Source organism: Coenobita brevimanus, chromosome 55 (genome assembly GCF_032717465.1).
Source record: "Coenobita brevimanus isolate Jiangsu-jjx chromosome 55, ASM3271746v2, whole genome shotgun sequence".
Classification (NCBI taxonomy): domain Eukaryota; kingdom Metazoa; phylum Arthropoda; class Malacostraca; order Decapoda; family Coenobitidae; genus Coenobita; species Coenobita brevimanus.
This window is the reverse complement of record NC_137008.1, coordinates 52265040-52291271: the sequence shown is the minus strand read 5'-3', so window position 1 is coordinate 52291271 and position 26232 is coordinate 52265040. Positions and strand designations below refer to the sequence as shown.

Sequence of the window (26232 nt, the reverse complement as noted above, 5' to 3'; positions counted from 1 at the left end):
TTGAATGATGAATGACTGGAAGCATGGTTCACTGAACTGAGCAAACTTTGGCTGTCTGGATGTTGCCATTCCTCACCCTGCCCTAGGATGGGAAAGGAGGTCCAGATGATGATGATGACTATGACCAAACGCTATAGTATCTATAACCAAACACTATAGCATTCCCTATTCCCTTGAGGTTTAAAGGGCCACAGTTAGGGCATCATTATCCAGAACACAAAACCCCTCCAAGCCAACGATGTTTTCTACTATATTCTTGCTACCTCGTGAGAATTTTATTATACTTAAAGGGGACCTCGTGTTGTGTACCTGTAGGGATTCATTATGGCTACACCTAATCCCTGCAGTTTGAATGATCAATCCCAAGGTGACCAAATATCATCTGGAGATGGGATGAAAATAGAAACATCACTGCAGTAAAGCAGTTAAGGGCTGAAGACAAACCTAAGCTGGTGAGGGGGGGGGGGGGAATCCAGCTTCATAACCACTACAATACTAGCATCCCATAATTCTACCTACTAAAATCCACTATCGATCCAAATCAGTATTATCTTTCCAGGAACGCGGGGGGTCTTGAGGCTAGACTAATTAGTCCAAATATATAGGGCCAGAGTGGTCAGCCACTGGCCCCTTGGCAGCCCCGACCACTCCATGGAATGGAATCAGATTCTCATGAACCACATCCAGCTGATGTGCTGTAACTCATGAGACAGCCAGCCTAGTTACTGACTAAATAGTTACCATCCAACGTACTACATGTTTTCCTGATTTTACATGAAAAAATTTAGTTTGTTATGCTGTGCAGTCACCTGAAGGTAACACTAAATTGAGTGAGTGAATGGTGGGCATCCTCACCTACCAGAATCCATTAAAATGCAGTACAAAATTACAGTGGAGTACTGAAGTAAGCACTACTATGTGCAAGAACTTGACAAAGTTAATGTTTTGATAAGGCATGCCTGTACTTTATAGCAAGACCCCAGCATCGGTGACTCCCTTCCTTACCAGATCCAGGACCAGCGTAAACTCTGGTGAGCTGCGAGTTTTGAGTGGTAGCGCTGGGTTGCGTGCTCTCATCTCTGGCGTGAGTGGCGGCAGGTGCTTGATGAAGAAGTACGGATCAAACGCCTCCCACTCCTCATAACCCTCATCACATGAGCTCTCATATGCACTGCCAGCCTGTGACATTATCATTATCATCATCATCATCCCTCTTTATCATAACTGGGATGGGTAAAATCTAGGTATAGAAGTAAGAACACACTGACTTAGAACTGTCTATAGTATTAATTAAAATGGGATAATCTCATTCTTACCATGTGAAAACAAAGCTTCATATTACAAATTCCCTGCAGGTAAGTAATATATGACCTACAGATATGTAATTACAGTTTAAGATCTGGCCACCCTGACCCATGATGAGGAAGAAAGTCTTTGCCCTTTAACTTTATGTCAACTTGCTGCTGCTGTTATAATGGTTTATCAGGATGTGAACCTGGTGGACTACATGTGGAAGCTGCCTTCCTTTTGAGAGAGAGAGAGCAGAAGCTAAGAGACATCTGCATAACCAGACTCAAAGAGATAATCATTTAACCCCCTGACGCCCGTTCATGTTTGAGGACGTGCGGTCAGCAAGTGCCGGTTCACGTCTGAGGGCATGTTCAGACATGTGGTCAGCAGGAACCAGTTCATGTCTGGGGACGTTTTCATATATCGCGGGAATGTTTCATCTTAAAAGTGCACCAAATTCATTGAGTGCGGTGTGGCAGGCTCTCTCGTGTGCCTGAGAATGTGGGGAGAGGCTAGCTGGGACAGAGGTGGGGAGGCCTGAAAGGGCAGAGTACGTGTGTACTGACTGCAGCCAGGCACCCATGCACTAGTAGAGATACACACCAGTAGAGGGTAGGTACATGCTTGTTCTATGTGTTTGTATCATTTGTGATTGATCTGTATGGAAAAAAATATATACAAGACTATATGTCATCTGTGAGCCAGGTTATGTACCAATCCTGGATGACTCCCAATGCTGACTGAGTGACATGTGAACTCAAGTTATGACTCTGAAACAACTTTTAATAATAGCTTTCCCTTCTACAATCAATACTTTCTGAGATTTGAGTTTTCAACACAGACACACACACACACACACACAGATACATTTCGTACAAAAAAAATTACCACTGACTTCGTCTACCTGGCTCAAAATTTTTTTTTGGAAAATCCAAATTACAAAAATAAGCCCAGTTGTGGGATGGGGATAGGGTGCAGGGTGCCCAGCATCAGGGGGTTAAGAGAAACACCTGCATACTAAATGTCACAGCTCTTCTTGGGCAGGGCTTTACGTAAGTACTTACTCTGGCTACTCCCAGGTCCAATATTTTACTTCAGGTAAGGGAAGTCCCTGCCCTCAAAAAGTATTGTTACTAAACCCATCACACCCTTACCTCATAATTCTCTTTGTTTTCCTGGACTGTGCAGTGGGACACCTGTGTTATCATCATCTCTGCTTCTTCTGGCTCCAGCCCTTAAAAAAAAATAAAAATAAAAAAAATAACAATAACCACATCAGTGCACTCTGTATGGAGGATAATGATAAATGATAACATTAGATGACAGAACATCTTTTACTTGAGTACAACAGAAACTCAAACTTCAGTATGATGGCACTACAAACACTTCAAAGCTTTGCTCAACCTCAGATAATATTACTTCACTAATCAGCTACAATAAACATTTACTAAGTGTAATGTAACCCATGTGATATTAAGATCTGGTCTGTGATAATCTATCTATCTATGAAAACTGAGACTGAGCCTAGATATGGTATACAATGAAAATTAATGAAATTACACAGGTGAAGGTATGGATGAATGAGGGTGGTGAGAGCTGGATGGAGGGTAGCCTGATGATAGGGGACAGGGTGAAATGGAGGCAATGTATTTGTGGCCACTCCCTCCACGATTAAGGAATATGGACACAGATAGACAGAAAGACAGGCAGGCAGGTAGATAAATAAACTGACATCAATAGACCATTAGGTGTCAAATGGACTAACCCTCTTGTGCTGAAGGTGACTCCATGATATGAGGGATGTCCAGACGGATGTGTGTAGAGAGATGGCTCAGATCAGGTGCAGAGTCCTGGGTCCGACCTAGCCCGCTGTCCTCTTGGTCTTCTTCTTCCCCTTCCTCCAAATCCTCCTCCTCCCTCTCCTCCAGGTAGTCCTCCTCTTCCTCCTCCCTCGTGCAATTAGGTGAGGGCTCGGCAACCAGTGCAGGGTCAGAGAGAGGTACTGTTGGCAGAGGTTGTGGCGTAGAGTCTACCGCGTACACAGGAGAGAAGAGAGACGTGTCCATCGCAGCCGTCTTCATCTCTTGCACCTCTTTTAGTACCTTACACAATAAAAGTTAATAAGATTTACTAACAAGGTGTTAAAGTCGTACTAAGACAGTGCATTTCTAACTAGAATGGGTAATTATGTCTTACTAACTACAGGTGTATGTCTTGGAAAAACGCATGTATTACTTCAAAGTGTTCGTAAGTCTCATCAACTGTAAAGATAATCCATCCATCCATCATCCAATCCTACATTGCCCCATGAGGAACGTAAGAGCCTGGGGCTAGGCATTTGGTCCCGACATTTAAGATGAGAGTGAAAAGATAATTCAAATCTCACTAAAAAGGGACCATAAGTCTTACCACAAGGTTCTAAGTCTTCCTAAACAGGGCAAATGTCTTATTAAGAAGGTCCAACGTTTACTTAAAAGGGTCTGTACGTCTTACTTAAGAGTGTATGTCTTACCAATACTTCTCACCGTCCAGCTGCAGACAACAATATCGCACAACTCTAGTTCAACATTCATGAAACTTTCATACAATATTCTGAAAAAGTTTCTTGGGCTTTACTGATCACAACACTGGGATTTGAAAGTCACTTCTCACCAGCTCATTATTTTATCATAATGAAGTAGCCATATGAGAGACAGGAGTGTGAGCTGGGGTGAGGGCAGTGAAATGGCAGGGGACAGTGCGTCATGGAGGCAATTTGTTTGTGGCCACCCCTTATGAAATTAAGACATCTGGCAGTAGATAGATAGACAGAAGTACATTCAAGCAGCCTAAGGCATGATTAATTGGATCTGGACCACGCCCTTGCCACAGAAAACCGCGTCATTTGGTTCTGGACGTTCGCTCAAAGTCCCCCTTTTCACCCCACTGTTCCCCACTTTACACATGCATACAATCAAGCAATCAGTCAATGCATGTTCCTGTCCGCCATTTCTGTGTCACAATACGTAACAACAGGCACAAAAAATGGGAGGGTGATCAGATAACAAGTGGTCTGGCTACACACTGAGCGGGGCTTGAATGACGGCGGAGGGCTGAGGTTCGCTCTCCAGCCGCCAGGAGAATAAGCCTGTGCGTTTCAAACCTTGCCGCGCCATAGTATAGTTTATGCGTGTGATTCGTTTTGGGGGGTCTGGCACGCTGCCGTGTCAGAGAAAACCGTGCCATAGAAGCAGACGCCATAAGTGACTTGACTGTATAACAATACTGATGCCGGACAGTACCCATAAACCCTTCCATGGCCACCGGTGGCGAACAATATTTTTCCATAGCGTGGCCGCCAGCGTCAATGCAGCACAACTTGTAGAAATCTGCGAATATTTGTGGAAAGGGAACAAAGGTCTGGGAGATGTTGACACAGACCTACTCTGTTAGTACATCTCGTGAATCTGCCAGGAGTGGATTTCAGTCTTTTGCTCCCCTCATAAGTAAGAATAAGAAAGCTAAAGAAAGTCAAGAAAAGAAAGTGCTGCACCCATTATCTTCTTCCTCTTTTCTAAATAAATAAATAAATAATTAAACATTACAAGCAAAAAATAGGGAAAACATTCATAACTATATTTTTATTTATAGGTACATACTGTATGGAAGTGAAGTTTGGACCTTGTTGGAGGCACACAAGTCAAGAGTGAGGGCTATGGAAATGAGTTACTTGAGAGGAGCATGTGGAGTTGCATAGGGAGACAGTCTGAAAAATGAGGAAGTGAAGGTGCGCTGTAGTGTGGAAGCGTATGTGGATGTGATACAAAGCGTTAGGAGAAATACACTGAGGTGGTTTGGCCACATGGAGAGGATGGAGAGTAAGAGACTAACGAGGAGAGTGTATGCGAGTGAGGTGGAGGGGGGGAGAGGGAGGGTGAGGCCGAGGATGAGATGGAAGGATGAATTGGAGAGGTATATGAGGGAAGGGGTGTGTGAGCTGGGAGCAAGGCAATGAAGTGGCTTGGACAGGTTGACATAGAGGTGTATTTTTTGTGGCCACCCCTTCCAGTTGGGGCATCTGGCACTAGGTAAACAGACATACTGTAATATACTATGTACTGAATTTGTTCACTTTACATAGTTCTTGTTTTGCACAAACATTTCAGCAACATAATTTGAGGTTTTCTTGTGGTGAATATACGAATTTAAAACTTTCCCTTTCCTTCATACTAATTCCCTCGTTCGACACACAAATTTCGGGTCGTATCGAATCTTGGTCGAGATGGTTTGGCCTATAAACAAAAAGCTGCACCCATTATTATCTCCAGTCGAGATGGTTTGGCCTATACACACAAAGCAGCACCCATTACCTTGAAATAAACTAAAAACTGCATCCTTATTCTCTCTTTCCACATGAATTAGACCACCCATTAAAAAAAAGGAAAAAAAAAAATCAGGAATAAACATTAAAAACACAAAAATGAGGGAAAACATTCATAATTATATTTTAACAAGTACAATTATTTACTGAACTTGTTCATTTTACATATCTCTTGCACTGCAAAAACATTTCAGCAACATATGAACTGTTCTTGTGGTGAATATATGAATGTATAGTCATCCCTTCCCTTCACACCAATTCCCTAGTGCGACGTGCTATCAAGTCGTATAAAACTTTTGACGCTGCAGTTTGGACTGTTCACACAGAGGTGGGCCCTTTTCTGGTTAGAGTCTAAAATTATCATCTTTTGCCTCTTTCTGGACACAAACAAAACCACCCAGGCCACAGAAATAGCTCAATACTTGCATATCACAAAAACATCAAAAAATGTGAAAAAAATGACAGTAATTGCTTTTTTAATGAAACCTACAATATTATGTACTGATTTTGTTTGTATTACACATATAAAGTCATTTCAAACCGTTTCAGCATCACTGATTTTTTGGGGGGGTGTGGGGGAATTTGTTGCTGGTATCATCAGCGTAAATTTGCGCACTTTTTCGTGCTTCATTGCGCAGCACAGGATGGGTCTAGGAAGCCAAACATTGCATTGCCAGATGTGCCTAACATTCATCTTCAATGGGGGGGGGGGATCAGCCCCATGGTTGGCCATTGGGTCCCAACAACTTCTGGAGGCTCGGCCATGAAGGGGTTAAAGATTTATCTCTTCAGTCCAATTGTTTTTTAACCCCTACATGCCGAGGGACAGATACAATCATCATTAAAGGGTTGGACGGAGACCGCCAGGTGACGGGAGGAGCCGCAATTGCACTCCCACCACAGTTTGAACTGACTGTCATTTGATCTCGTCACCAGAGGGTACAGAGAGGCTCCCGCCACCTGACGCAAGCGTACCTCAGTCTTCTCTGTGACTTTGCCACGTATTGAACAATGCTTTCTGAAACCTCCTCATCCGAGATCGTTCCTGCCTCATGCAGACCCCTTGCCTCATCCACCCCTGCCAAACCTCTGCCCAAGGATACTTGCAAAGGGCTCGGTGATAACACCATATGGAATCCCTTACACGTCGTTGTGCCTAGTTTATCTAGTAGTGGAGAAGTTATCACACTGAAAGCGATGCCAAAATCGAGGCCACACATACTCATGAATACATCCTGCTTTGAGTGCCATAAGTTATTCATCTTCTTCACGTCCTTCCTTATCCACGCGACCACTTGTAGACATGGGGATGCTTTCACTGGCAAAAAGAAGAGTTGATAAGCAATATGGTCCTTAATTTGTTTTCCTAACTGCTATACTTTCCCAGATATGAAGGTTTGAAAAAAGGCTGTTCTAGGAAATACTGCCGTAGGGAGAGGGTGGCCGTGCCCAAAACATTCCTGGGGTCTTGGGGTTAAGCAGAAGTCAGATGGTAAAAAGAATGATACAGAAGAAATATGACCATACTGCAGGATAATGGACAGTGTTCCTACAGTCTCCAAGGACTTACAGTAATGAAAGTGGAGCACAGAAATACTGAACAGTACTTGACTAAGCAAGGTATGACAATACCAACGTGAAGGGGGAAACACAGGAATGGTACCAAATGTTAATATTTTCTACCTACTGTGTGTGAAGATATTACCTTGGGTGCATGAGGTGTGCGGTGCCGCTTGCTGTGGGGTCGACTGGCAGTGTTGCGCCTAAATGTGGGCGGGGACTCGTTTTGTCGCCTGAAAGTACCACTTCAATACATGTAGAGAGCTGTATTTTTAAGAGTGCTGGGTAAAGTTAGTTAGTATTATATTAAATTCTCTTCATTTGATTATCTTGTAGATATGAAGCACAAGATTTATGGAAAAAAGGGAGGGGGGAGGATTATAACAAATTGACTATACAGTAATCCCGCATTTTTTGCGGATTTTTTGTCTACGGTTTTGCCCTCTCGCGGATTTTCTTAGCATAAATAAGTTCAACAAAAATATCCTTGAATATACAGAAAAAAAAAATAAATAAATTCCCGCAGCTTCCAATTGTAGCGCGGTAAACTCACGCCACCCTCTGTCCCTTTCCCGTGGCCCCTCTGCCAGTGTTACCATATCTAGCATAATTTTATTCTTTTAGCATAATTTTGATCAAATTTTCGAGTCTGGAATATTTTTTAGCATATTAGAAGTTTTAGAATCATTCTAGCATAATTTAGAATGGAATGGAATATTTTTAGAATAATTTTATAAAAGCTACAAATCAGAGAGAGAGAGAGAGAGAGAGAGAGGGAGAGACGAATAAGGTAAGATGTTTGAATAGTTGGTTACTTTCAGTTTGGGCTTGGGTTGGATTAGGTTAGGTTAGGTTAGGTTAGGATAAGTTTGAGCTTTGTACTTTACCCATGAAACCTAGGTTTTTCCGATGGATTTTGGTATGATTCATTCGATTTTCAGCTTCATTTCAGTCGGAAATGACCATTTTCTGTGTTTCCCCCCCTCCCTATAACCCCCGATTCCCCAAAGATCCCTCATTATTTCAGGGGGATGGGGGGGGTCATATATCAAAATCTGGTTATTTCCGACGGAAATGATGCTCAAAATCGAACGAATCACATCAAAATCCATCAGAAAAACGTAAGTTTCGTGGGAAAAAGCAGTATGGGTAGATACCGATATTTATCCTCTTACTGTATGTAGGTTCATTTTAATATTTTCATAGTAAACAATACATAATTAATATGTTGCACGAATATGTATAGAATTTTATCATTTACCTTCAAGTTAGCATAATTCATTTTTTACTTGGAACAAATATGCTCAATCTAGCATAATTTTTTCATTGCCCTAGCATAATTTCGTTGTTTGGATATGGCAACACTGCTCTCTGCCCCGCATTCTTCAGTCCATGCCTGCCTGCCGTAAGTGGATGTTGTGGTTGTAACCACACTATGATATGAGCCTCTTGCCTCCCACTTGCTTTCCACATGACCCCAGGACGTAAGCCAGCCTCACCAAAGGCTAATAATACAATTAGTAAGAACTCCAGAGTGACAAAACGATCAAGTTATGACCTTAGCAGAGAAAATTGTGTTACTGGACAAGCTAAGAAACGACCGTGCGAGTGTTTGCTATCACCAGTTAATGCATCTTTTTATTTTGTACTGTTTTGTTAATAAATGTGTAGATAATTGTGTATTACAGTACGGTGTTTACGTTTTTCCTTCATAATGGAGTATGTTCTTTCAATCTTGTAAGAAGGTATTTCGGGATGAGTATGGAGGTTTCGGGACAATTCGCAGTCACAACAAACACAAAACAATTCGCCTTCATTAATGAAGATAGCTATGGGTGACGCTAGAATATAATTCAAAGGCGACTACAACGAGGAAGAAACAAGTTAATTATTGACTAAAGGTGCAACTAATAAATAATATCCAGAACCTACGCTACTGAACATAGATTTTGCTGGATCCCCCTGAAATATAGTTATTAAAGTATTGATTAATTAATAATAAGTATATTGATGAAAGTTTTGATTAGTATATTTATAGAATGGCGGGGAATCGTCCAGGGTGCGAATTGTTCTGAAGGGAATCGTCCATGTTTTGACGGGGAATTGTCTGACGGCGAATTGTCTCGCAGTCAGTATGGACATGGACTGTGTGATGGGCAGCATGGTGGACACAAGTGCAAGTTTTCAATTGTTAATAGAGTATTCGCGGAATTGACTTTTCGCGGGGGTTACAAGAACCTAACTACCGCGAAATATGCGGGATTACTGTACAAATGGCACAGAACTGCAGCAATGTAAATACAGTATATTGGGTACTTGCAACACTAAAATGGAAAACAGAAGTGGGAGACTTAAGAAAAGAACGTCAAGATTACTCTGAATTCAATAATGAAACTGCATTTAAAAGCGGCCTGGAAATCTATGAGTCACTAACAACAATAAAAGATTCGTTGAAAAACAACACACTAGTATCTGAGTGTACAGTATGTGACAAAACAACATGGCATAAACAGAAGTTCAGAGTAGAAATGTAGGAAAAGAGGTAAAGAATGAGGTAGATGATAAACATAAATAGTGCGAAAACATATCTATTTATCTATAACCAGATGCCATAATCCCGTAAGGGGCGGCAGCCGTTTGTCTCTGAGTTAGTTGTTTTACGGGGAGGGGCACCTTAACCTCAGCTAATCCCCATGCTGACACACAGGGAACACATTTGGGTTGGTTATATAGTTACCACCCAGTTCTGTAAATGGATTTCTGGCTTACAGGAAACCATTTGGCTTGTCACTCAATGTAAAGCCACCTGAAAAGGAAATAAGAGTACAGTAAACCCTCAATATAACGAACCTTTTTATATCAAACTTTGGATATAACGACCCACCATTTCCAGAGTGAACTTCCGCCCGACATAGTGACCTTTGTTTTGTGTATGCGGCGGAAGTTCGCGACCCACAATTCCCAGAGCGAACTTCTGCCGGAAACAGCAACCTTTGTTTGGTGTATGCGGAGGAAGTTCGCGACCCAGCATTCCCTGAGTGAACTTCCGCCGGATACAGCAACCTTTGGGCAGCATATGCAGAGGAAGTACACGTGCATCTGGCTCCCATGGCTCATCACCTGCACGACGTCACGTAGGTTAGCTAGCCCATGCACCTCACCCCTTTCTACACTGGGTATTTCTCAGTCTGTGAGTAGCATTGGCTCCGTCTGGTTCTCTCCTGCCTTACCACTCTCGGGTGCGTGACCTCTCATACCATGTGCGACCTACCAACACTTCTGACCAGTGGCAAGAATGGCTTCAAAATCAACAAGCCCTGGATCCTCAAGCAAGGGGAAGGGGAAGATTCTCTCCCTGACTGAAAAGTTTCAAATTATTAAGGAGTTTGAGGAAGGGGCTACATGAAGTCATCTCTGGAATAACTACAACCTCAAGAAAACAACAGTCCATGACCTCATCAAGGGGAAAGAGAAAGTAAATGAGGCCATGAAAGCAGTGGAGGCCGGCAAGAAGGGGAAGGAACTGTATCACAAGCGACAACTTCTCATGGAAAATCTCGAAAAGGCAGTGTACAAGTGGTACACGCAGGAGAGAGCAGAGGGCGTTCCTGTTTATGGCGTTGACATTCAACATGTGGCGCTTTAGGCAGTGTCACAGCATTGTAAATAAGGCAATAACGGGCGTGCTTCTCAGCGCTGACAGCCATGCAGTGGACCCCTTCATAAACCACTTTTGTCAAATGAAGGCGGAGGAGGGCCTCCACGACTTCCAAATCTTCAACGCTGATGAAACTGGTCTTTTTTGGAAGTCACTCCCCCAAAATACACAGGCCTCCAAGACAATCAGCAGCACTCCGAGGAAGAGTGCAAAGGACCGCATATCGGTGTTGGCGTGTGCAAACGCTGACGGGTCCCACCGCCTGAAACCAGTTGTTGTGGGTAAGAGCAGGAAGCCAAGGGCTCTGAAAGATATTATGGGGAAGCTTCCTACAAAGTACCACAGCAACCCTTCTGCCTGGTTTACCCAAGGAGATAATCACAACCTGGGTTCATAACAGTTCTGATCCCTCCGTTCAGCAGCATCAGGCCTTGTTTGGGACCAGTAAGAAGGATGTTAAGGCTGTGCTCCTCCTAGACAATGCCCTAGCCCACCCTTCCACTACAAAATGGTGTTCAAAGGATGGGATAAAAAGGGCAATATTCTTACCTCCTAACACAACTGCCCTACTTCAGCCCATGGACCAGGGGGTGATACAAAGTGCGAAAACACATTATCGGAATATTTACCTGGACCAGTGCTTAGTCGTGACAGAGGATGGGATGGAGGAGGAGGGGTATGTGGACACCAGGGGGAAGACACCTGACAATTTTAAGAAATATAATATCAAGGATGCAATTATGAACTTGGCAAAAGCTTGGAGGAAAGTGCCAGTGACTACTCTCTGCAATGCGTGGTGTAACTTCCTAAAAACCCAGACTCCAGTCCAGAAGCCAGATTTCAAGAGGTTTGGGCCACCAAAGGCAGCCAAAATGTTGGCTGCAGCTGGCCAAGGCTCCATCCCTGCAGAAGAGGTGGAAGAGTGGCTGGACAAGGATGGTGGTCTGCCTGGATACCACCACCTGACAGAGGAGGAAATAGTGCAGGAAAAGGCCACGCCTGAACCACCTGTGTTGGAGGAAGAGGAAAGGCCACATGGGCCATCTGCTGCAACTGATGCAGCAGACACACTCTTAGCTGTCGCAGAGGGCATTAGTAGCATTCTGGGGGAGAATTATGAACTCCTCAGACAGATTAGGCTGGACTTTATGAGGAGAAACCAAGCCAGGCAAGTCCAGCAGAAAATTTCAGACTTCTTTAAGCCTGTTGCCTCACCTCCAGGAAAAAAGAAACATACTGTGTCAGAGACCTCAAGTGTGTCTGTTACTTCGACGTCCTCTGTGAGCCTTCCCAGTTGGACTTCTGGCACCAGCACACCTTCCTCCCTGAAACAAGTGACACCAGAGCCACCAGAAATGATATTCAGAGAATATGATGATGAAAGAGTGAACAAAGTGTCATGTAAAGTGTATATAGTACTGTACTGAACTGTAAATATTGTTCGGGAGTGTTCAGTTTGTATTAAATGTAAAATTAAGTATAGTGCCCTAGTGATACAGTACAAAAATTTCTGGTGTGAACAGTGTTGTGTGTGCTAGTGTGCAGGTGTACTGTGTGGTGTCAGCATCTAACTTCTTCAGAAATCCCCACCTGTCTCCCTCCTATTCCTGTGGTGACTACAGCATCACTTCCTGGCACTCCCCGGCACGCTAACTGTACTGAAACAGTACTACATTACATTATAGGCATTGTGTTTATATGTACAACTTCATACAGGATGGTATTTACTGTACATGTACTGTAAAACTACATAAACTATTGAATTCTCCATGAGAAACTTCACAGAGTAGGTTGTGGCTGCGCATGCAGGACCAAACGACTCCACGGATATAGCGACCTTGGGTCGGTAATCCCTCAGTTAACCCCTTAACCCTGGGTGACAACCCCAAAATCTATCTAGCAAAACATACTCTACACCCCGGGTGACCAGTATAATTGATCTAGCAAATTTTGAAAAATCATGGGTGTTTTTCTCCCCTCTGCCACCCTCCAACTTAGAAAAATGGCTTAAGTAAACTAACAAGAGTATAGCTGCTCACCTTAGCCCAAGAGGACAACAGGCTTGATGGATGTAAGAAGGGGATCCAAGGCAGGGTGGGGCACCTAGCATGCACCTCCTGCACCACTTTCCTCACCACCCTCGTTATCAACACTTTCACTAGCTAATGCACTCGCTTTGTTCATAAACCCTTCAAAGTCTATTTCTGACACCTAAGACCCTGCATCATCCTCTTGATCCTTCCCAGGAAATGGCTCTTCTGAGGTTCAAGGGAGTGATTCCTTACTTCCTTGAGGCAGCAGGTAATGGGTGATGAGGGTTGGCTTCCTTCTGTTAACCTCCTGGTTGTGCCTGTCTGTGTAGTAGCAGAAGGTTCTGTCCAGTGAAGTCATCACTTCCTCCACTCGCAACTGACAATGTTTGATGTCCCTGAATTCTTCCTTGGATTTATCTAGGGCACACAGTACCTGGTTGATCTCCATCATCGACAAGTCTCCACTCTCCCTCACTGGTGGTGCTGGCTGTTCTGCTGTGGTCTCCTGCTCTCAGCCCCGGATTTGGGCAACTCTTTGCTGCCGTCTCACCTATTACGAGTTCAATTCACGTACTATTAAAAAATACTCGATAAAAAATAGGTCCTCGCATATAACGAGATTCACGTACTATGAGCTCGCGTACTATGCATACCTTTTGTACATACATACATACATACATATATACATCCATCCATCCACCCATCCATCCATCATCCAATCCTATGTCGCCCCATTGGGAGAGTAGGAACCCAGGGCTAGGCAGGTTGGTCCTGACATTTGAGATGAGTGACCAGCCTCACTCCTCCCTGAATGGCATTATGTGAGCAATAAACCCCAATCACACCTTGGATATAAACCTACACAGGCTCAATCTGATTGGAGCACCTTAATTACCCACTAAACGACCAGGTGCCATAATTTGGTTATATGGTTACCACCCAGCATAGTTAGTGGTTTCCTGGTGTACAGGAAACCATTTGGCTTGTCACTCAGTGTAGAATTACCCACAGGCAGATGGAAGAGGAAAGAAGGAAGGACAGACAGAAGAGGGAGTGTAAAGTCAAATATAGGCAGAAAAAAAAGGAAAGAGTGAAGGAAAGACAAAAGAAGAAGAATATATATACAGTTCTGCCTCACAGTATGCGAGTTCAGGGTACGCGGTCCTCATTGTATGCGAGTTCAGGGTACGCGGTCCTCATTGTATGCGAGAACCTATTTTTTATCAAAGTTTAGTGTATTTTTTAATAGTGATGCAATTTGAACTCATAATAGGCAAGACAACAGCGAAGAGTGGCCAAAGACAGAAGAGGAAGAATATACAGTAATCCCTGTACTTTCCGGATGCCCACTTTCCGGACACCCCACGTACCGAACATTATGGGCCTGGGCCTTCGGAACCCAAAAATGGCCAAAAAAAAGAAAATAATCCCCCCAAAATCCGATTTTTTCCCTACCCGTAATTTGAAATTGCCGCGCGGCACTGAATGGCTGTTACACCACGGACCCTTCACCCCTTCCTTACTCCCCCGTCCCCTGTCAGGGTTGCCATTTGGTATTTTTCATTACTAAATGTGGGCCAGTTTGGTAATGAATCAGAATAATGCATTACCAAACGGACTTTTCACATGTATGAGGATACACAGGATGAAGATGGTGGATTGTATGCGCTCTCTGATTAATCTGTTGGCCAATATAGCATGAAAATAATCAACATGCTGTTAATTATGAGGAAAGTGATTACATTTATTTACACTTGTATATATAATTAGCGAAGAATAAATGCTAGCTTTACGAATTAGGTAATGAAAAGTTAAATTTGGCAATGAAAATTGAGGAGTTTGGTAATGTGGCCATTGTGATCTGGCAACTCTGTTTCCCAGTCACCACCAAGGCACCACCAGTTACTGCCTAACTTCGATCGTAAGCAGATGCTTATCGCAGTGGAAGCCACACATGCTTGTTTTTTGTGAATAAACTCTGAATAAACTGCAATACCTCGCCATTAGACCACACGGGAATTTACAGTGTTGTGCAGTGTTAAGAAATTAGAATTTAGAATGCAAAGGATTAACTGTGGAGTGCAAACTGGCAGTCAAAACTGGCGGTTGAAACTGGCCTGGTGCAATTAACAATGTGCAGTGTTAAACAATTATAACTCACAGTGCAAAGAATTACTGTAAGTGCAGCACAACACTAGATTACTGTACATATTTCAAGAGCATTTTCACCACTGCCAAAGCCTTTAGAGAAGGCAGCCACAGACGTGCTGTAAGTACCCTTGCTGTGATACTGTCATTTCTAATTCCTCATTCTTTGGTTCCTTTTCATTTATTTCATGCTTTATGTCCATTATTGGTGTGAATAGGGTCTTAAATAGGTTTAAATAGGTGCTATGCATGTCCGGTAGAGAGTTATTTAGGTGGCTTTCAAAGTTAGGCTGGGTTAGGGTCCTTATGTGTACCAGTCCAGGGGCCAGGGGCTCACTTTCCGGGACGGGACCACTTTCTGGACATGCCCTTGGCTCTATTACACTGGATAGTGGAGGGATTACTGTATATACAGTTCTGCCTCACAATACGCGAGTTCAGAGTACGTGATCCTCATTGCACGCGAGGACCTATTTTTTATTGAAGTTTAGTGTATTTTTTAATAGTGATGAAAATTGAACTTGCAACAGGCGAGACAGCAGCGAAGAGTGGCCCAAATAAGAGGTTTACCCTGAGCATGCAACAATGCCACCACAAGAAGTGCCAACCATCAGTGATGGAGAGCGGAGACTTGTAAATGAGCCATTTCATGGTGAGGATCAAGGGGATGATGCGATGTCTGAGGTGTCAGAAATAGACTTTGAAGGCTTTATGAACGAAGTGAGTGCATTAGCTAGTGAAAGTGCTGAAAGTGCTGGTGACTAGAGTGGTGAGGAAGGTGGTGTGTTGAGTGGTGCAGGAGTTGCACGCTACAGTTCCTAGACAATTCGGCGTCAGACAATTCCTAGTCAAAACATGAACGATTCCCCATCAGTAAATATATTATTAATTAATCAATACTTTAATAACTATATTTCAGGGGGATCCATAAAAGTCAATGTTCAATAGCTTAGGCTTTGGATATTATTTATTAGTTGCAACTTTAGTCCATATTGACTAAAGGTGTAACTAATAACTAATATCCAAAGCCTACACTATTGAACATAGACTCTGATAGTTATTAAAGTACTGATTACCCGGTAATTAATAATATGTATAATGTATTTATAGTATGACAGGGAATTGTCCAGGGTGCGAATTGTCCTGCCAGGGAATTGTCCATGTTTTGGCAGAGAACTGTCTGACGGTAAATTGACGATGGCGAATTCTCTCTTGCACCACTCGACACACCACCTTCCTCACCACTCTCATCACCAGCACTTTCGACACTTTAACTAGCTAATGCACTCACTTCGTTCATAAACCCTTCAAAGTCTATTTCTAACACCTCAGACATTATATCATCCTCTTGAACCTCCCCAGGGAATGGCTTATAGACAATCTCTACTCTCCATCACTGGTGGTTTAATTAACTTGTTTCTTCCTCGCTGTAGTCGCCTTTGAATTATTCTAGCATCACCCATAGCTGTCTTCATTAATGACGGTGAATTGTTATTGTTGTGACGGCGAACTGACTTGATGCCGAACTGTCCCGAAATCGAATGGTGCAGAAGACAATTCACCTGTTGTCCTCTTGGGTTAAGGTGAGCAGCCATATTCTTGTTGGTTTAGTTAAGCCCTATCTTTGTTGACTTAGTAAAGCCATAATCTTAAGATAATATGTCTTAGTTTCCCTGTACAGTACAATACTTAGGTCTGGAAGGAGCCTCAAGGGTTGCCCATGAAGGGGGGTGCCACCCATATGTAATTTTTCCCATAAGCTTATGTATTTAGAGTACGCAAATTCCTAGTATGCAACGTCCTCTGCCGGCCATATAGGCGCATACTGAGGGGTAGAACTGTATAGAGAGAGAGAGAGAGAGAGAATATATATACAGTATATATATACATATATATATATATATATATATATATATATATATATATATCTCATCTCGTCTCATTAGCCGTTTGAGTGTCCACTGCAGGACCGTCCTATCCCAACTGAAGTGGGGATGATACAGCCAATGTATCTCTACCAAGTGGTTTAGGCTGTCTGGTTGAGACTGTATGTAGGGTGAGAAGTGCTTGTAAGTGTAACTGTTGTGTTGGAGTGGCTTTGGATATGTGTGTGTAGTCTGTGAACCAAGTGTAATCAGCCCGCACAAGCCGACTGGGTGCAAACATACTTTACAGTATGAGACACTGTTTCAACCACAGCACCCCTTGTGCCCGCCAATGCAGTATGTGGCATGAAAAACGCTCCCAAAGTTTATTACCCTGGCAGGACATGAACCCTCATTCTTCAGTGTACGAAAACGCACACTTTACCACTGTACCACAGAGGCTCCGTATACAGTATATATAAACTGTATATATGTACACAGGTGGGTCCCGTTATATGACCACTAGATATACAAGAAACTAATGATATGACCTGGGTAAATTAGGGACTATTTTCAATATATGATTTCAAAAATCCAATACGTCTGAGGCGAGGTGTGAGGATTGTAACTCAGTCATCTCAGCAAACACAGTCACCGCCGTTTTCTCTCAACCTCGGAGAGAAGTAGTGGGACTGCTCAGCTGCAGCGTTGCCAGACATGCAATAATTATCACAAAATGCGATATTTTAGCACACTTTGTGATATGCGATAGCATGCATGCAATAATGCGGTAACTTTCATAATTTCATACTCTGAAAAAAAAAATCGGGGATTGCAAAATTAACAAGTCTACTGTAAGACTAGTACAACAGTAGGATTTAGTAACCCTTATGATAACCAGAATTATAATCTGGTAGGTCCTTAACAGTTAAACAAATTCAGTAATGTTAATCACTCCACATATGAACATATTAATTCCACTGTAATTACCGATTTATGTGAAGAAATGCCTTTGTTTACGAATGCGATAACTTTGATAAAAAAGCAATAATTTTAACACGTTGGGTACGATAATATGGGTTTGGGAATCTGGCAACACTGCTCAGCTGGCGACCGGCAGGCCACCTTTCCACCTCCAACACATCATTACCACCTACTGATGAGTGATGCATGTTTTATATGTTTAATTAAAGTGAAGTCATTATTTGCACACTATTTGCTCTTTCAGGTTGCTTTCTTTACAGTTCAGTAATATAGATATGTTTGCTGCGTTTGGTATCGTATATTTTAGCTTGAAAACTTACCTTTGATGGGGATCTTGAACTCCACCCATATTTTACCATTAGTTACGTATTACGTTATACGAGAATTCATTATACAACTATGCCAAATGGAACCTAACTAATCGTATCATTGGGACCTCCCTGTATAATAATAATGTGAAAAATTGTGGGTGTTTTGCGAGTGTATACATGTTAGTATGGTGGTGACACGTGACCTCCTCCCCGCTGCCACCTTCCACCATCACTCTGCCTGTCGCAGTCAGTTAGATAGCTTAGAAAATAGTGTGTGTGTGTGTGTGTGTGTGTGTGTGTGTGTGTGTGTGTATATATATATATATATATATGTATATAAAACTCACCATCCACTCACTCGATGTAGTGCTGCTCTCGGGTGTATGCCCTTTCCTTTCTGCCTTCCTTATTTACTTCCTTCCTCTTCTTTCTTTACTTCACTCTTTCCTTATCCTTCTGCCTACGGGTGACTTTACACTCCCTCTTCTGCCTTTCTTTCCTTCATTCTTTCCTCTTCTTTCTGCCTATGGGTAATTCTACACTACGTGACAAGCCAACTGGTTTCCTGTACACCAGGAAACCATTTACTACGCTGGGTGGTAATCACATAACCAAATTATGGTGCCTGGTGGTTTAGTGGGTAATTACAGTACTCCAGTCAAATTGAGCTGGTGAAGGTTTATATCCAGGGAGTGGTTGGGGTTTATTGTTCATGTTATCCCACTCAGGGATGAGTGAGGCTGTTCACTCTCATCTTAAAGTCAGGACCAACTTGCCTAGCCCCGGGCTCCTACGCTCCTCATGGGGTAATGTAGGACTGGATGATGATGATGATGATGATGATGATGGTATACATACACACACACACACACATATATATATATATATATATATATATATATATATATATATATAATGTGAAAATATTGTGATAAAGATTTGTGCCGTACGATGTACGAAAAAAAAAAAAAAAACATGGTTCGTGTAAGTAACTCATATATTATGCATGGCCATAATAAAAAGGGAGATATTTTTGCTTATATGTCTGAATTCACCATAAACAAGGAATAAGCAAGAAGTTCGAGCACAGTACATCCAGGCAGGCAGCAAAATGTCGAAAAAAAGTGGATTTTGGTCACTTGTTTTCCCCTCCTCCTCCCACTGTTGATTGCCTACCTACCAGTCTATTGATAACATCATCGCATAGCCAAAGGTTTGTATTGTACTTTCATCTCCTGTTTAGTTTCTGACTCTAGGTTAAGTAGTTTTTTTCTGGCAAATATTTAAAAACGAGGCAAAAATCGCTGATTATCCTAGGCTGAGAGGGTAAGCGGCCGAGCCCCAAACCCGGGGTTTAGGGGTTAATAACCACCATCGGATATAGCGAATTTCGAATATAACGACCCACCCCTCCCGCCAGTTAGTTCAATATATCAAGGGTTTACTGTAATAAAAAGTGACAGGAAAGATGGGAGAAATAAGACAGAAAAAGAATGATTAAGGTGAAGGAAGAAGCAGGCAACACTACAAACGAGTGGATGATGGTCACCACCACCTACCACCAAGACACACACAAAATTAAATTCAGCAACAAAATGATGTAAAAGGCAGCTAAGAATGAAGAAATGGAAAGTCTGAAATGGAAAAGGCAAAAGAAATAATTAACACTGAGCGAGAAGGGATGCAGCAAAAAGAATTCAGGGCCAAAAATACATGAAGCAAGAAGAGGCAAAGGGTAGAAGAAAATGAAGGCATAAGAAGAATAAAAGTAGAGCAAGAAATAGAGGGGACTGGAGAAATAGAAAGAAACATATGAAATGGAAAATGAAGGAAAAAGTGATAAATGCCATAAGATAGAAGAGATGTACAAAATTAAGTTTAAGGACAAACAGATTTAAAAAGGAAGGTAAGGAATGGAAATAAAAAAGATAAGTATGAAATGGAGGGACTGATGAAGTAGGAAGAAAAGTAAGAAATAGAAGAGGAAGAAATGAGTGAAAAATGCCATGAGGGAAGACACAAAATATATAAGAAATGGAGAGGAATTGAAATGTGGCAGAAAAGGGTGAGAAATGGCAATGGGGGATGAGGAGAAAGACACGGGTTTGCAAACTCACTTGCTAACTCTGAGTGGGCGCGGTGAGAGTAACTTGGGCTTGATGATGTTATTGTCGGAGTCGATCACCGGAGGTGGAGAAGGGCGTCGCCGCACCTTTGGGAACTTGGAGACATACCGACGTGAGCGGAGAGGCGGCGGAAGAGGGGCGTGGTGGTTGTTGTTATGGTGATGGTGGTGGTGGAGATGTGAAGGATGGCGGTGGTTGTGGTGGTGATAGTTGTGGTGAGGGGACACATTCACCACACTGTTGTACTGCGCCGGAGACAACAGCAGGTTCTCGTTCTGTTCCTGCTGTTTTTTTAAGAAAAGGTAAGAGAAACATGTGAATCAGAGAGGGATATATGCATCATGAGAGGGACAAGTGAATTAACAAGAGGGCTCCGTGAATTAAGATGGGGCTATGTGAATTAAGATGGGGCTATAAGAATTAAGATGGGACTATGTGAATTAAGATGGGGCTATGTGAATATAGATGGGGCTATGTGGATTCAGAGAAGACTATGTGAATTAAGAGGACTGTGTGAATTAAATATGGACTACGTTAATTTAACCATCATCTTCACCACCATTGTCACCACTGTCATTGTCGGCATCACCACTGTCATCAGTAACACATGACCTATTTTGTCCAGCCAAGGGTAATGTACAGTAAGGTACAGAGAGAAGAGAATGAGATTTTTTCCCATTACAGGATGAGGTGAGGCTGGGTCCTGTGAGTATCGAAAGTAGAAAAGAGGAAGCACTATCAACACTGCCTAGTTAGTCTTTATATAGCATTATGTTTAGTTTCTTGTTTTGTTCCTGTGGTTACCAAGAGAAGATTTAAGTGACAACTATTATTAAGATATATTAACAGTAATCTTTATATGTGCAGTGAAAATTGCAGTCCTCCATTATCTCAACACTGTGCAAGTCTATCTAACTATTGCCAGACACCTTAATCCCGTAAGGGGTGGCCACAAACAAATAGCCTCCATGTCGCCCTGTTCCCCGCCATTTCACTGCCCTGCTCGCAGCTCACACCCCCCTCTCTCATATACCTCTCCACGCCATCCCTCCATCTCATCCTTGGCCTCCCCCTCCTTCTACCCCTCCACCTCACTCACATACACTCTCCTCTTAAGTCTCTCGCTCTCCATCCTCTCCATATGGTCAAACCACCTCAATGTGTTTCTCCTAATGCTTCCCATCACATCCACATCCACACCACAATGCTCCTTCACTTCCTCATTTGCTGAAGCAACCAGTATTATTCAAAGAGACTAAAAGGGGTCTGAATCTCCTTCCATTAGCTCAGGACCCCACATTAATGAAAGGATTATTGGCCACTTTTTTCTCTCTCTCTCTTTCTGTGGACAAAGTTTTGACAGTCTCTTCCTTTAAGGTCAGCAGACACTCCACATTCCACACATCTTCACATGTAACCACTCTGGCCCTAATAACCACTGCCCATAGTGAATACATGCTCCGGCTATTTCGCTAAGACTTGTATAACAGAATACTTTGATAAAAAAATACTTTGTCAAAGTGACATGCTAACAATAAAAACACTGCAGTTTGTGAGCATACCTGATCCTTCATGCATAAAATCAGCAAAATATGTACCGTACTGAATCTGAACATCTGGGTATGACAGAAATTAGAATGAACACTAAAGTCTCATGTCATTTCTGAAATAGCTGGTATGTCTTGTTATAAAGTGCATCTCTTAATTTTGTAAGTGTAAATGGAGCTCCTTAAACCACATACAGAAACACAATGATTTTTAGAAGTCATTGCTTTTTTTTTCTTTCTTTTTAAATAAAGATGGGCTCATATCTGTTTGGAGTCGTACTGTGTGAGGGTCACTTTGGAAGCTTTTTTTTCAGACTGTGCATTGGTAATTTGTTCTGGTTTACGATCACAAACAATATGTCAGACTACGTACACCTATACACACAAACCTCACCACAAATGCAAGGCTAAATTTCTTGTAGAATAACTTTTTATGCTGTTTTATGAGCCAATATACAGGACTGTATATCTAGACACATCTAGACAACCTAACCTAACCAAAGCATACATACTGTATATATGATCTAATGTACAGAATGCAACCAAGTCACCTCATATGCATGGCTGGACTTCTTGACTGCCCTGTGTGCTCTAGGTGCTTTCACAGGGGCCTTGGTTAGGGTGGTGTGAGGGTTGTGAGGTGTTGGGGGTGCCGGTGAGAGGGGTGTGCGGCAGTGATGAGTGCTGGCAGTGGCTGTGGTGGTGGTGTTGGTGCTGTTGCCGCCACCGTCGCCACCACTGCCACCGCCACTGCTGCTGCTGCTAACAGGGCCGCTGCTCTGGCTGCGACTCACTCGGTAACGCAGGTTCATCCTCGACTCTACTACATCCCTGCACACAAACATCATTATCATTATCACGCTTAACTATATCCCAGTCGACAATCACCACTACCATCATCATCATCCTCAACTTTACCACATTCCTGTCAAGCCATCATCATCATTTGCTCAATTACATCCATCAACAAACATCATCATTATTGGTTCTACTACAAAGCTGTGTACAAAAAGCTATGTCAGATCACAAGTTAACTGTCATGGAGCAAATATCACTATCATAATCACCAAAACTGGCTTTCCTATTATAAACTGGAGTGGACCAGCTTGAGAGAGAGAGAAAAAAAAAAGGATTATCAACAGTGCACAGTGAAATGGACCACACATGAAATTACTATCATTCAGGTCTTCAAATTTTCCAACTCCAGCTAAAGTTTAAAACAACATCCAACTGATATTCCGGAAATATTACTGGCTTGTAATTAGAAAAGAGCAACTCTATTAGGGGCACACTGTAATGTAATGCACAAAATCCTACAACTAATCAAGACCTGAGGGGGAATCACATACTAGTTTTGCCCACACTGTATCACCTGAGTTGAGAAGACTACTGTGCATCTCTTGCTTATGCAGCTGTGTTGGCTTTCATACACATCACCACCTCCCTTGCCCTAACAATATGTGGTGTGGTGGGACCCTTTCGTCTGGAGGCACTGATATAACAGAGTGGCTCTGCTGCCTGGTTAAACAAATGTCCCTCATGTCTCTCCTTACCCCCTGAAAGGAGGATAGTAGACAGCAGAAAGTTTCAGTCTGCAGTCCACTGGGTTCCATCAGTTGAGCCAGGACCCAAAGCAACAACATCTCTTTCAGTATGAGTGGTTCACTCAGATAAGCCTGGAGCCACAGCAACAACAACCGCTTCAATATGAGTGGTCTTTTCTTGACTTTAAAAAAAAAAATCTTTTGCAGTACAAAGAATATAACATAAATAAAAATAAAGTTCTCCACTGAAACAAGTATGCATGGTCTGTGCTAAATATGTTGCAAATATGAGCACTCCTCATTAAAGAAGGTTCATTAGGGTTCTGAGTAAATATCAACTACCGCTAACTACCGGTACCGGTACTGTATTTTTACTTTCAGCTCAGTATGCTATAGTACTAGCTTTGATGTTAGAAATTTGTGTTTCTTGAGGTCATAACTTTGAAGTCATAAACATAACTAGCGTTAATGGTTTCACTTACATTCCCATCTCGCTGACACGTGCTAGATTATCATGAGCAGAAGCTTACAATATACAGTACCCAAATATGTGGGATATATACTGTATACTTTATTTGTATGTATAGAGCAGACCTGTGTTACTCAGGCTCCTATGTCCCAGTGATAAAAAAGTAAATAAATAAATTAAAAGTATGTTGTAGAAACCATGCAAGTGTTACTCACTCTTTGCTGAATAAGATGTTAAATGAAATAAAAATGTTAAATGAAATAAAACACAATACTGTATGGTACTCGAGTTGTTCCGACCATGAGAGGGCTAATACAGAATATATCAAGGGGAATATACTAAAGTCCCATCAAGAAGCAGTTCCAAGGCACAGCAAACCCATCCCCAGCAGTCACTTTAGTGCTGACGCATAAACACAACAGGATATCTAGTCAAAGATGTCACATATCAAACTTGGAGTAAATCTGGTGAAAACTGGTAATTTTGAGCCCATTTGAAATTTTAGGCCTGACTCACCTGACACTGGCTCCCCTACCACTCACTCAGGGGTGATGCCCCTGATGTAATGAGGCATGTTATAGGATGCAGATTTGAAAGATGCACCTTTAGGTTTTGGTTTCATGTCGATATAACGAATTTGAAAAAAGTTATGGCAAAAAAAAAAAAAAAATTTTACTCATCCCCGTTTTATTACATTTGGGGGGCCTACAGCCTGGGCCTTGGCCCAATTTGGTCCAAAATTCAATCAGAGGGCCATAGCCCATCATCCCTGTAATTTTAGTCAAAATCACACCAGTTACGGGATTATGGTGTCTGGCAATAGATAGATAGATAGTTTTCACGTAAAACTGTAAACAGACAGACAGACTGACAGACAAACCACGTGAAAACAATACCCGTCTCAGAGCCCCCCTGGGGTGGGGATGGGTAATTACTGAGGGTAAAGACTCATCAATACTGAAATTATACAAAAATTCCCCCCCTCCTGCGTGTGTGTGTGTGTGTGTGTGTGTGTGTGTGTGTGTGTGTGTGTGTGTGTGTGAGAGAGAGAGAGAGAGAGAGAGAGAGAGAGAGAGAGAGGCAAGGGGATCAATAATTGGTGAAGCGCAAATACTACACCATGCTCCATGTCTCTATCCTTCATCATCCTTCACCACCCCCTCCATCCTCCACCACTAGGCTACCCTCACCCCCTCCATCCTCCACCACCAGCCTCACCCCCTCCATCCTCAACCACTACCTTCACCCCCTCCTCCACCACCAGCCTCACCCCCTCCATCCTCAACCACTACCCTCCCCCTCCATCCACCACCACCACCCTCACCCCCTCCATCCTCCACCACTAGCCTCACCCCCTCCATCCTCCACCACTAGCCTCACTTCCTCAACCCTCCACCACCACCCTCACCCTCTCCATCCTCCACCACTACCCTCATCCCCTCCATCCTCCATCACTACCCTCACCCCCTCCATCCACCACCACCACCCTCACCCCCTCCATCCTCCACCACTACCCTCACCCCCTCCATCCTCCACCACTACCCTCACCCCCTCCATCCTCAACCACTACCCTCACCTCCTCCATCCTCCACCACCACTCTCACCTCCTCCATCCTCCACCAACACCACTCTCATCCCCTCCATCCTCAACCACTACCCTCACCCCCTCCATCTACCACCACTACCCTCACTCCCTCCATCCTCCACCACTACCTTCACTCCCTCCATCCTCCACCACCACCCTCACCCTCTCCATCCTCCACCACCACCCTCACCCTCTCCATCCTCCACCACCACCCTCACCCCCTCCATCCTCCACCACCACCCTCATGCCCTCCATCCACCACCACCACCCTCACCCCCTCCATCCTCCATCACCATCCTCGCCCCCTCCATCCTCCACCACCACTACCCTCACCCCCTCCATCCTCCACCACCACCCTCACCCCCTCCATCCTCCACCACCACTACCCTCACCCCCTCCATCCTCCACCACCACTACCCTCACCCCCTCCATCCTCCACCACCACCCTCACCCCCTCCATCCTCCACCACCACCCTCACCCCCTCCATCCTCCACCACCACCCTCACCCCTGCATTCAACACCACTACCCTCACCCCTTCAATATCTTCATCCACTCCATCCACCACAACTACCCTCGCCCCCTCGAACCTCCACCACCACCCTCATCCCTTCACCCATCCTAAACCACCACGTTCACCCCCTCCACCCTACCTACACCATCACCCTCACCCCCTCCATCCATCCTACACTACCACCCTCACTCCTTCCATCCTACACCACCACCCTCACCGCCTCCACCCATCCTACACCA

At 43.3% G+C, this 26232-nt stretch overlaps 1 protein-coding gene across 1 annotated transcript in view; it reads right to left on the bottom strand.

Moving 5' to 3' along the window:
- LOC145401385 (uncharacterized) overlaps positions 1 to 26232 on the bottom strand; it is a 58909-nt gene that overhangs the window by 11797 nt on the left and 20880 nt on the right. The window contains exons 2-7 of the mRNA XM_080273718.1: positions 22434 to 22713; positions 20327 to 20619; positions 7356 to 7443; positions 3056 to 3392; positions 2445 to 2524; positions 1006 to 1179 (exon numbers count right to left, since the gene is read on the bottom strand). Of these exons, the coding sequence (XP_080129844.1) occupies positions 1006 to 1179; positions 2445 to 2524; positions 3056 to 3392; positions 7356 to 7443; positions 20327 to 20619; positions 22434 to 22694 (1233 nt within the window). The 5' untranslated portion in view covers positions 22695 to 22713. The remainder of the gene's footprint in view (positions 1 to 1005; positions 1180 to 2444; positions 2525 to 3055; positions 3393 to 7355; positions 7444 to 20326; positions 20620 to 22433; positions 22714 to 26232) is intronic.